Below are 13,077 nucleotides of genomic sequence, written 5' to 3' on the forward strand. Positions count from 1 at the left end.
ACTAACCCCAATCTGCTCATCGAATACATCAGAAAGAATAACAGAGACCACAGTTAGTTAAACGGTAGTACATTTTACAAGAATACAGTTCAGAAAGCCTAACCGAGAATCTTCCGTGACACTGGACAGCAGGGATACCTACTCTGTTCTTGGGAGCACAAGAAAACCAACAGTTCATCATAGACAGGATTTAGTTTCTGGTTGCTAGCAGCAAGCTACTTTGCATTAAGTTACAAATCTCTGTGGCTCACAAAGCACGCCCTCAGACAAACTCCTAAGCAGTGAATCCGTCCCTCTCGTTACAAATCTTCCTGTTCCACAATCTTCATGCTGGGCTACACTTAGCTTGGATCTCTAACGATATTTTCTTCGTCTTCGGGATCCTTCTCCGCCTTCATAACGCTTGCAAATTATTTTCCTTGCGGAGCAGCACTTGATGAAGAGCAGCCCCCCCGTCAGGTACTGTTAACTCCTCCTATTTCTTATTGTTTAGAAGCTGTCTTTCCATGAGGCTGTCCCTTTCGGGGACTCCACTGGGAAATCTAAACAGCCCTCTACATCCTGCTGCCTCGACACCGCAACACGGACGCTGCAGTGCATGATAAAAACTGTCCGCCTCCGAATCCGCCCGTGAACAGTGGGTAGACGGCCTCCCATTGGTCGGGTTCTAGTTGATTCCATAGGCCTTGACAGCTGAGTGACAGAAACGGGCAGCTAAGAATATACTGTAAATGCATGCTTCTCCTCTGAGTAATAAATTTCAGGTTTACTGGGGACAAATGACTCAAACACATTGTAAAATGTGCTTATTATACATTGAGTAACATTATGACAACACGGTTAAGAGGTGAATTTGGCTATTCCACAAGACAATGTTTAAAACCAGTTTCCGTCTTAGGATGTATCATGAAGATATAATTGCCTTGATAAACAGAATATAAAATTCTATTTTAAGTAAATGCGTCACACTTTAATTTCACACACACACACACACACATGCACAGAGTAACGTTTTCAAATTTTCTCCATTTCCCTTCATACCCCTATGAGGCTCACTGCATACAAGCAGGTTTCAGTTTACAGCTGCTGCCAGTCTGTCTCCTAATATGTGAAATGAGAAGAGCCAGAGGCACCGCCAAGACACTAAATAGACTGCATTATGATGACTACTTTCAACAAATTTTAAATTTAACTCAGTACTTTTAATTTGAGTGTAGCACCCTGCCTGATATGACAAGTAAATATTTTATCAGTCGAAAATCAAATTATCTGGATTCAGGAATTACAAAACAATAAACATTAAAAACTAAAGGAGACAAATGCATATTGAACACTGGGCCAGCCTGTAGATACAACTCCGCTTGGGGACAAAGCAGCCTACATCTCTACATTCTTTATGACGTTTAACAATACTTGTACCAACGTTCCTTACATTATCAAGGAAAACAACAAACATCTAAAAGTTCCAGGCTATTTTTTTACCTTCTATTACCACAATAGCACGACAGTAATTTATACTTCCTCCAAAAAGACAAATTTGGGAAAACTGTTTCATGGCAATGCAAAACATTCCACCACAAGTGTTTATAGGCAGGAGACAACTGCTATACTATAGATCATGCTGCCAGTTAAAAACTGTTACAAACTTAATCAAGCAATCTGCTTCCTACTAACTTTAAAATATTAGGCACATATTCTAATTTATAAAATATGTAAGTTCATAATGTATTATTTTTGAGACAATTATTTTTTTCCCCAAATCACATTAGCCATCACAATGGACTCTTGGCTAGACCCTGAGACTCCACCCACTCTATTTCACCCTTCTTCAGAGGGAATCTGGGATGAAACTCAGGACCTGTCCTTTGGTTAACAAAGCAAGCACATTCTTTCTAGAAATAGGACTGCAAAGGCAAAAGAAATAAAAAGGAGGAAATCTATAACAAGTAAAAAAACCATGTAAGGAACTGTCCATGCTAAGGCTCAGGAAGACAGGATTTATATGCCCTCCTCTACTGTGGACATCCTGAGCCTCTCCATCCTCTGTCACAATCTCCTGTTCCTACTCTCACACCCTCCTTCCCAGATATTTCTCAAAAGCCCTAAGTCCCACCTTTGCTGTCCCCCATGCCTGTAGATTCTTCTCTCACTTTCTCAAAAGGTACTTCCTTTTGGTACTTCTCACACCTCATATCTAAACAACCCCAGCCTCACTCTACTCCTACCACTTTTTTTTTAGAGTAAGCTCTACATCCAATTTGGGCTTGAACTCATGATCCCAAGATCAAGAACCACATGCTCTACTGACTGAGCCAGCTAGGCGCCCCTATTCCTACCACTCTTAAAATTCCTACCCTGTTGTACTTTTCTTCATAATCCCCATCAGTATCTGCCATCATATCATATGTTTATTTATTAGCTTACTGCCTATGTCTGCTTTTTGCTTCAAAAAGAAGCAAAATAATCAGGGGGCTGACTGAATTCAACAGCACATTATAAGGATTACACACCATGACCAAGTGGGGTTTATTCCTGGAATGCAAGGATGGTTCAACAGATGAAAAGTGATCAATGTACTATACCACATTAACAGAATTAAGGACAAAAATCACATGAGCATCTCAATTGATGTATATAAAGCATTAGACAAGATTCAAACATCTTTCATTATAAAAACATTCAACAAACTGGAAATAGAAGGAAACTACCGGAACATAATTAAGGGCCATATGTGAAAAGCATATAGCTGACAACATACTCAGTGGTGAAAGAGGAAAGCTTTTCCTCTAAGATCAGGAATAAGACAAAGATGCCCATTCTCGCCACTTTTATTCAATACAGTATTGGAAGTCCCAACCAGAGCAATTAAGAAAAAAAAAAAGGAAATTTTATTAAAAACTAGAAAGGAAGAAGTAAAATTATCTGTTTGTAGATGACATGATCTTATATGTAAAAAACTCTGAAAAATTCCACAAGAAAAAGAACTGTTAAAATAAACAAATTCAGCAAAGTTTCAAGATACAAAAATCAACACACAAAAAATCAGCTGTGTTTCTATGCACTAACAATGAACAATCCAAAAATGAAACTAATGTAACATTTCCACTTACAATAACATTAAAAGAATACAATAATGTGGAGCACCTGGGTGGCTCAGTCTGTTAAGCCTCTGCCTTCAGCTCAGGACATGATCCCAGGGTCCTGGGATTGAGCCCCACATCGGGCTCCCTGCTCAGCGGGGAGCCTGCTTCTCCCTTTCCCTTTGCCTCTCCCCCTGCTTGTGCTCTCTCATGCACACTCTCCCTCTCTCTCTCAAATAAATAAAAATCTTTAAAAAAAGAATACAATAATTAAAAATAAACCTAATCAAGGAGTTGAAAGATCTATTCACTGAAAACTACAAAACACTGCTGAAAGAAACTAGAGAAGGCACATATAAATGGAAAGGCAGTGTTCATGGCTTGGAAGACTTAATGTTATTAAGATATCAATACTACCCAGAGCATCTACAGATTAAACACAATCCTTGTCAAAATTCCAATGGCTTTTTTTGGGCAGAAATAGAAAACTACATCCAAAAATTCAAACTGAATCTCAAGGGAACACAAATAGCCAAATAATCTTGAAAAAGAAAACCAAAGTTGGAGGTCTCACACTTAACGATATCAAAACATATTATAAAGCTACGTAATCAAAACATATTATAAAGCTGTGTGATCAAAACAGTGTGGTACTGGCATAAAGACATATATAGACCAATGAAATAAAATAGAGAACTATTGAAATAAGCCCTCATGTATGTTGTCAAATGATCTTCAACAGGGTGCTCAGGCTACTCAATCGGGAAAGGAGAGTCTCTTCAACTAATGGTGCTGGGGAAACTGGATATCCACATGCAAAATAATAAAGCTGGGCCCTTATCTTACACCATATACAAAAATTAACTTAAAATGATTAAGACCTAAATTTAACATGTGACCACAAAGCTCTTAAAAGAAATAGAGAGGAAGCTTTTTGACATTGGACTTGACAATGATTTCTTAGGTATGACACCAAAAGTACAGGCAACAAAAGCAAAAACAGACAAATGGGATTACATTGAACTTAAAAACTTCTGTACATCAAAAAACAAAACAAAAAAACAAAACACTTCTGTGCACCGAAGGACACAATCAATAGAGTGCAAGGGTGACCTATGGAATGGGAGAAAATATTTGCAAATTATATTAGATACAGGGCTAATATGCAGACTATATGAAGAAATCCTACATCTCAGTAACAGAGACAAATAACCCAATTAAAAATGAGCAAATGACTTGAATAGACATTTCTCCAAGGATAATACACAGATGATCAACAAGCAGATAAAAAGATGCTCAACATGATTAGTCATTAGAGAAATGCAAATTAAAATCATGAGCTATCACTTCACATTCATTAGAATGACTATCAAAAAAACAGAAAATGGGGCGCCTGGGTGGCTTAGTCATTAAGTGTCTGCCTTTGGCTTAAGCCTGGGATCAAGCCCCACATCGGGCTCCACGCTCTGTGGGAAGCCTGCTTCTCCCTCTCCTACTCCCCCTGCTTGTGTTCCCTCTCTCTCTGTGTCTCTCTGTCAAATAAATAAATTCTTAAAAAAAAAAAAAAACAGAAAATAGTAAGTGCTCACAAGGATATTGAGAAACTGGAACCCTCGTGCACTGTTGGTGGGAAAGAAAAATGGTGCAGCTACTACGGAAAACAGGATGGCATTTCCTCAAAAAATTAAAAATTAAAAAAAATTAAAAACAGAACTACTATTTGAATAAAGCAGGGTCTCAAAGAGGGATCTTAAACCAATACTCATAACAGAATTATTCACAATAGCCAAGATGTGGAAGTAACACAAATGTCTATTGATGAATGGATAAACAAAATATGGTACATACATGCAATGGAATATTATTCAGCCATAAAACAGAAGGAAATTCTGTCACATGCTACGACATGGATGAATCTTGAAGACATTATGCTAAGTGAAATAGACCAATTCCCCAAAAGACAAATACTGTACAATTCCACTTACATGAGGTATCGAAAGTAGTCAAATCATAAAGTATAGTGGTAAAGTAAAGAAAGTAAAATGGTGGTACCCAGAGGCTAGAGGAAGAGGGAAGTAAGGAGTTATTGTTTAATGGGTATAGCTTTACAGATTTGTGAGATGAAAAAATTCTGGTGACCAATTACACAAAAATGTGAATATACTTAACACTACTCAACTGTACACTTAAAGTGGTTAGGATGGTAAACTGTACATGTTTTTCATCACAATTAAAAATAAAAATAATAAAATGAAAGAAATGCAATCTCTCACAATAACATTAACATGATTAATAATTAAAAAAAAAGACAGTGAGGGTATAGACGAAACAAGATTAGCTATAGGTTATTGATTGCTCAAGCTGAGTTATAGGTTCATCAGGATTCATTACACCAAACGTCCTCTCAACTTCTGTATATTTCATGCACTTCTGATACATGGTCCAATAAATCTGGTTGGTGTATAAATTTGTAAACTATATATTATATTGCTTATCACCAATGCCCTTCACGGACTCATTAATTGGCAGGAAATGCAGCACATCCTTTCTACTCAATCCTCTCTGGATTAAAATTAAGCTATTAACATTTCAACATATCTTGGTGAGTCCACAGGCATATGCTAACAAAGATAAGCTCCGTGATATCAAATGAAAGCATTCTAAAAAGCAGCAGCAAGTTTTTTAAGGAGCACTAATGTTTACTGGATATTATAACAAATACCTTTCTAAAGTCAGGGATGCTGTCTTTTGAAAAAAAGATATTCATCAAACTCAGAATGCAGCAAGCCAAAGTATGTACAGTAAATGTCAAAATACAGCTGTTTCTAGAGAATAAATAGAACATTCTAACACAAGTAGGTATTTTGCTTTCTAGACCTAATGGGAGAATAACTTTAAACTCCAAATCAACATAAAGGAAGTCACTTAAAAGTTCTGACAATGACTCCCTCATATTAACATCAATTGTAAATTCATAACTTTTTTGAAAATTATGAAATGTTTAAAAATGTTATAAAAGTAATACATGTTCAGTGTAGCAAATCTATAATACATTTCAGTTTGTATGTTAAAATAGAGAATGTGTAATTCCACCATGCAGAAAGACCATTATTAAAAATGCTGTATATTAATCTCCAATCTCTATTCTTTTTTTTTTTTAAGATTTTATTTATTTGACAGAGAGAGAGACAGCGAGAGCAAGAACACAAGCAGGGGGAGTGGGAGAGGGAGAAGCAGGCTTCCCGCCAAGGAGGGAAGAATCATGACCCAGGCCGAAGGCAGACGCTTAACAACTGAGCCACCCAGGAGCCCCTAATCTCTATTCTATAAAAGATCTAACCTTTTATATGTTTTAAACCTGCATGAGTCCAACAGTTGCTTCATTTACACAATATTTAGGATAGAAGGTCTCCTGAGAAGAAATTTATAGATGCAAATAAACAAGGAGACTTTAAAATATATACAAATCCATATAAAATATTTATATTTTAGAGGCAGACTCAACAGATTACAGCTAAAATGACTGATGACCAGTTTTAACCTAAAGGCAATTTTTTATTTATTATCCCAAAGAGAAATATACAGGATAACAGTAAAACTTTCAAAAAAATTGCTTAAAACAAAGAGTTAAAATATCTAATTATTTAACAAAAATATCTAATTAACAGATCTTAATAATTTTGGTGTCATGGACCTCTTTAAGAATCTGATGGTAGCAATGGATCCTCCTTTAAAAATTATATATAAGCACATATTCAGAAAAATTCACTGATCTCCCTACAAATATGGAATCCACGAACCCCAAAATAAAAAAACCCATAACATAAAGAGAAGTAGAGAGAGTTTTTTCTCTTATACAAGGTTCATAAAACAAGTACTCAAGAACTGCCAGAGGATTGGATAATTTCGTTGTTCAATAAAAATTTACTGAGCATCTATGTATAAAGGGATATAAATACTTCACCCAACTTTCAAATATGTATGATCATTTGATATGTGCCATGCTACATGGTGGGTGTTAGGTATACCACAGGGAAGAGACAGACAGACATGAGTCCTGGTCTCAGGCAGTTCACAGAAATAAAACCCAGTCACTTTCCTATTGATCTCACAGTGTAAAAAGACAGACAGATATATATGTAAACATGCATATAATCGTAATACACTGTGATAATACCACAATAGTTATGTGTAAGGTATAGAAGTAGTTCAAAAGACAGAAAAGTCAGAAGTTTTGTAGAAAAAAACTAAACTATCTACTGAAGGATGAGTAGAAAATCACCAGGTTTGAAATAGCACCACAAATTAGGAAAATACCAACTCAACTTGCAGCCCTTTATGGTTTATAAAGCACTTCATATTCATGATTGTCAATTAAAATCTATATACAATTGACTCACATACACACAACCCAAGCTTCTCTAAGCTCCAGGCCCATGTATTCAAGTATCTTTTTGACAATTCTTCAATGTCTTAAAACTAAGACATGTTCTTCCTCCTGAAATCTGATCCTATTCCAAATTGTGGTAACACAGCAAATGAAGCCATGATCTATCTAGTTGTACAAGACAGAAATCTAGAAATCAGTCTTGATACCTTCCTCTCCTTGGTCCTCCATCACCAAATCCTGGGGATTTCACTTCCCCATTATTGCTCAAATTCCACATCTCATTTCCATGTCCATCATCATTACCCTACTTCAAGTTAGCAGCATCCCTCACCAGGATGACCACAGTGATGAAGAGTCTGGCCATATTCATTCTAACCCTTCCCTATATTCTCCACACTGTAGCCAGAGTGGCTTTTCCAAAATGTAAACCTAGTCATACCACCACCACTAGCACTCCCTTCCATATACCCTGCCCCACCCCACTTGTGATCCTTCAGCACTTTTCTATTCTTGTGGGACAAAGACAAAATTCCTTAACAGAGTCTATAAATCCCCGAGCAGTGTTGCCCCTCAACCTCCTCAGCCTCATCACATGAAACGTTAACACTGTTTCTCATGTTATATATTGCAGATACTGAGTCACTAGGAGATCATGGAATTTTGTCCACTAAAATTAGCTGCAGAATGATTCGAGAATCCTATTATTACAACTTCTTGTCCAGTGCTTTCCACCAATTATGCTATTTCCACTTTTCTACTCATCTGAAAATAAATTTTTGGTGTAAAAATGCAAGTGTATTTTAAAATTTTAAACATAAGCTTAGATGTCCTTTATAGCAAAAAAGGATGAAAACTTCCACATTTGCCTGTCTAAGCTTTTATGAAGCACCTAATACATGTCATGAACGGCACTGGGGATACTGCAGTGAATAAACCAGCCTACGTCTCTCATTTTTTAAAAACCACTTTACTGAAGTATGATTGACATGTAAAAAGCTGTACACACTTAATGCTTAAACTCAATTGAGTTTGGGGATAGGTACACACCCATAAAACCATCACAACCATCAAGGCCATAAACTACCAGAGGCTCTCTTCTAATGGAATTTGATGTTCTAACAGGATAAGATAAGGAAAACAAGAAAGTATCAGGTGAGAACAGGGAAGGAGATGTGATGGAATGCTGGGGATAGATTAGAGTAGATAGACTGGCCAACCCCAAAGTTCTGAGAAGGTGATACTGATGATTCGAATGAAAAGTAACAGCCAGCCTGTGAGAATGTCCATTTCAGATGGAGGGAACAACCAGTGAACGGTTGTTAGCATGTTTGGAAGAAGGCCAATCTAGCTGATGTATAATGAGTAAGAAGGATCACAGAATGAGATGAGGGACAGGAGGGCAGCTACCACCAGACCTGAAAGTGGGATTCCCCAGTTGTATCCTCAACATTGTTCAAAAGAGATTTCTTCAAGAATTAAGACAATTCTTTTTCATAGGGTTCTTTTGGCCACTTTAGAATCAAGACTAAAAAAAAAAAAATTCATCCCAACTTACTATTTTTTTTCACTTCCAAGAATTTTTTTAAAAATAACCAACTGAATCCCAACTTGCCTTGAAATGTTTATAAGATTAATCAATTATTTTAACATAATAGATATATAACATAATATTTAACATAATAGATATTAGAATAATCTACCTCACCCACATCAGACCTAAAAACCTGAACCTGGCAATGAACTACACTAAAAAATCCACCAGAGAAGGAAAACAGCACCTCCAAAAATAGGATTTCACAATCACATCCACAAGATAAGGCTCTTCAAATAAAAAGAACATAGGGGCAACTAAATAAAGTCTTCTCCAGGGGGGGAAAAAAATCCTAAATATAAACTAAACAACATGTACGTTTAGGCAAACTGCCCTAAATATCTAACTGAAACAGAACAGGCACTCATAGTACTCTACAATTGTCAACATTCCCCATTGCTAAACCCAAGGCAAGCTCTGCCGCAGCTGAAAACTGAGCAAACAGCACAAAGCAAAGCTCACGAAGCATAAACATTCCTTGCAGATTAGGCTGCACAATAAAGAACTGTTCTACAGTTCATTGGATTGGTGATAATTAAAAATATTTCCCCCATTCCATGTAGTCCAAGGTTATTTATTCCCCCCTCTTATATAACATCAAATTAGAGCTTACATAACAGAAGAGGCAAAGAAGAACGTTAAAATAAACCAGAAAAACAAAAGCTGTACATCCAGCTTCTCTATCCCTGGCCCCTGACTTTCTTCCCTTTCTCATTTTTCTTTATCCTTATTTAATTGTGCCCCATCTGCTTTTCTTTATCTCTCAAGCCTTCCACTGTGCAACTGGAAGTATGTAGTTATGACTCAGCGAAACAAATAGAGGAAAGGGAAAAGTGTAAGTCATCGATCATGTTTCTGACCAAGACAATAACAAGCTAAATCCTTCTTTATGGAATTTCTCTACATAAAAATATCATGGACCAAAAAGGTAATAATAGTTATTATTATTATTACTATTTAAATAATAAATCTAACATCTTCAGGACTGAAGGTAGCTATGAAATCTGAAGGGAAAAAAAAAAAAAACAACTTTAAAGAACTGGAGTCGGAAAGACTGAGAAAGCACTGCTTTGATAAGATTTCCTGACCACCTGGTTTGAGCCTAATCTAGTCTGTTGTATAAATACCCCTCCCTATTGCAGGAGTTCCTTAACAAATTCCTGTAACAAGTTCCTATAACAAATGTTCCTTTACTAAAACTTGTCTAAAGGTACCCAAAAAAGTTTATGAAAAATATAGACAGGATATCACCTCTCCAATTTTAATAAGTATCATCCGTTTTGTAATACTATTTATTTTACCTTTCCTCACTAGCAGTAGCATTAAATTCCAAAGTAAATATAGATCTTAAACACAATAAATGATAATGTTTATCATACAAGAATAGAGCTCTCAGGCTATAGAAGTAAGATTTAGAATGTTAAGCAATTGGTTATTTGGGAAACATAAACTTTGTCCCTAGAAAATGTTATAGAAAAATGTATTCAAATTAGAGTTCTTTAAGTGCCTAAATGCCATGAGTGAAACTAAATATGAAGGTTAAAAACTGAGGAAGGTCTATTACGCCTCCCACCCAAACCTACACACACCAATGAACAGAGTAATACTTCTGGTGAGTTTTAACAAACATTTATATATATATATATATTGGCAAAAATGTTTGTTAAAACTCACCAGAAGTATTACTCTGTTCATTGGTGAGATATCTATCTATCTATCTATATAGATATCTATCTATCTATCTATCTATCTATATATCAAAACAGGACAGATTTAGGAAGCATTCTGTGTTTATCCCTAACAAAGTCAAGAGCAAAACAGATACACTTATAAAAAAGCCTCTGATGGGGTTTGACCGCAATGAAAAATAAGAGCTATTTTTGTTCCTTTGGCTTTCTATTTTTTCTTGGCTTTGCAAGGAAACATTAGCTAAACAAAAATATGTTGCAAGTACTCAAAAGACTCTTCAAGAACTAACCTGATACAAAGCTTTACACTACAGGCAAATATTTTTAAAATCTAAAATGAGAAATATAAACACACAGAGGGTTATAGGAAAATGTATGTTTTTGTAAACACATCAGAAGTTAACTCCTTCTCTTTTTACTTATTGAATAATACAGTTCTACACAAAACTGTAACTCTTCATACACACGTATTTTACACAGGATAGCCTTCCTTTGAGGTCTTAATATATGTCTCCCATGTTAAAAATACCTAGTTGAGGTAATAATTACTCTCATAATACCTACATCTATAATAAAAAGCACAATATATAAAATAAAGATTCAGTTTCAAAATTGTTTCAGAAATACTTCTAAGGGCTTTATATATACATAATTGTTAAACTTTAAGAACTCCAGTCATATTGTTATTTCTAGTCTATTGTTATTTCTTTCCAAACAGGGCATAAAGAAACTAAGCAATTTATAATGGTGAACTGTGCAGCCACTATTCATTCCTTTTTTTTTTTTAAGATTTATTTATTTCTTTATTTATTTGACAAAGAGAAAGAGAGAGAGCAAAAGCAGGGGAAGCAAGAAAGGGAGAAGCAGACTCTCCGCTGAGTGAGGAACTCACCCAGAATCCTGGGATCATGACCTGAGCCAAAGGCAGATGCTTAACCAACTGAGCCACCCAGGCGCCCCCCACCACTATTCATTCCTTTCACTCCTATAAGCCTATCCCTTTGTCATGTTGACTTTGCCATGCATCCCATCAAGAGATGGCATTTATTTCTTCATCCCTTTAATCTGAGCTGGACTTGTCAATTATTTTGACAAATAGAATGTGGCATAAGACCTTATAGGACTTCTGAATCTAGGTCTCAAGAGACCTTGTAGCTCCCCATCTTGGCATACTACCAGCACAGCGTGAACAAGCTAGCCTCCTAGAGCACCAGAGATCTTGAAGGAGAAGGATCCCAGTCGCCCAACCATGAGAGCCTGCAGTGCTGGCTAGCATAATATGCCAGATATATCAGTATGGCCATTTTAGCCCAACCAACCCCTAGATGAGCTACCAAATGACAGCAGCCACATGAGTAACCCCAGACAAGACTGGCGGAACAACCACGTGACAGAGCCCAGCTCAAATTGTTGACCCGTGCAGTCAGCAGCAAATAAAATAGCTGTTGTTTTAAGCCACTAAATTTAAACCTAGGACTTTCTGAAGCCAGGGCCTAGACTCTTTCCACTAACTAAAGCTGCAATTTCCTCTTTGGTTTGGAAACAAATACATCTTGTAGTCTAATTCAATTTTATCGATATTATACAAAAGCAACCAAATCGAGAAATAATAGTTTTTTTATCCATTATCTTAAAAAAGAGGATAAGAAATAAAAATAAAAAAATAAAAAATAAAAAAAGGGGATGAGTTGGGAACACTAATATACCTTTTTACCATCTTAAAAGAAATAGATACATTGAAATCTGAAATTAAAACATGAAACCGATAAAATTTTGTAGAAAAAGTACTTTCCAGGGGCGCCTGGGTGGCTCAGTTGGTTAAGCAACTGCCTTCGGCTCAGGTCATGATCCTGGAGTCCCGGGATCGAATCCCACATCGGGCTCCCTGCTCAGCAGGGAGTCTGCTTCTCCCTCTGACCCTCTTCCCTCTCGTGCTATCTCTCATTCTCTCTCTCTCAAATAAATAAAATCTTTTAAAAAAAAAGTACTTTCCATTCCCAAAGATACATGAGTATTCATTTAAAACTAATAGCATTCATATGCATTTTATCCACAAAGACTGAATCTATACGTGATCTAAAAGAAAATCTGAATGGCTATGCAATAAAAATTAAGAAACCATTAATTTTTATGAATCTAATAAAATTTGTGACTTTAAGCAATAAAATATTACTACTGTAGTGTTTAATGAGTATATATTTATCCTTGAATGGAGACACTGCACTAGGAGTAGGCCATTACAAAACAAGAACCACAAGATCCTTTTCTATATAGTAACGGTTGGCAAACATTTTCTGTAAAGGGCTAGACAGTAAATATTTTAGAATT

The 13,077-nt window shown here is 36.2% G+C and overlaps 1 protein-coding gene across 8 annotated transcripts in view; it reads right to left on the bottom strand.

Annotated features, from left to right (window-relative positions):
* UACA (uveal autoantigen with coiled-coil domains and ankyrin repeats) overlaps positions 1-13,077 on the bottom strand; it is a 139,669-nt gene that overhangs the window by 56,975 nt on the left and 69,617 nt on the right. Inside the window, exon 1 of one of the 8 annotated variants that reach the window (XM_025884561.2) lies at positions 143-580. The exons of 6 other annotated variants lie outside the window; for them this stretch is intronic. In XM_025884561.2, the coding sequence (XP_025740346.1) occupies positions 143-181 (39 nt within the window). In that variant the 5' untranslated portion in view covers positions 182-580. Of the gene's footprint in view, positions 1-142; positions 581-13,077 lie in introns of those variants that run through there. One more of the 8 variants, XM_025884562.2, reaches the window with a different exon arrangement.

Source organism: Callorhinus ursinus, unplaced genomic scaffold (assembly GCF_003265705.2).
Source record: "Callorhinus ursinus isolate GAN/ISIS: 27379988/994484 unplaced genomic scaffold, GSC_fseal_2.0 scaffold25, whole genome shotgun sequence".
Taxonomy (NCBI): Eukaryota; Metazoa; Chordata; class Mammalia; order Carnivora; family Otariidae; genus Callorhinus; species Callorhinus ursinus.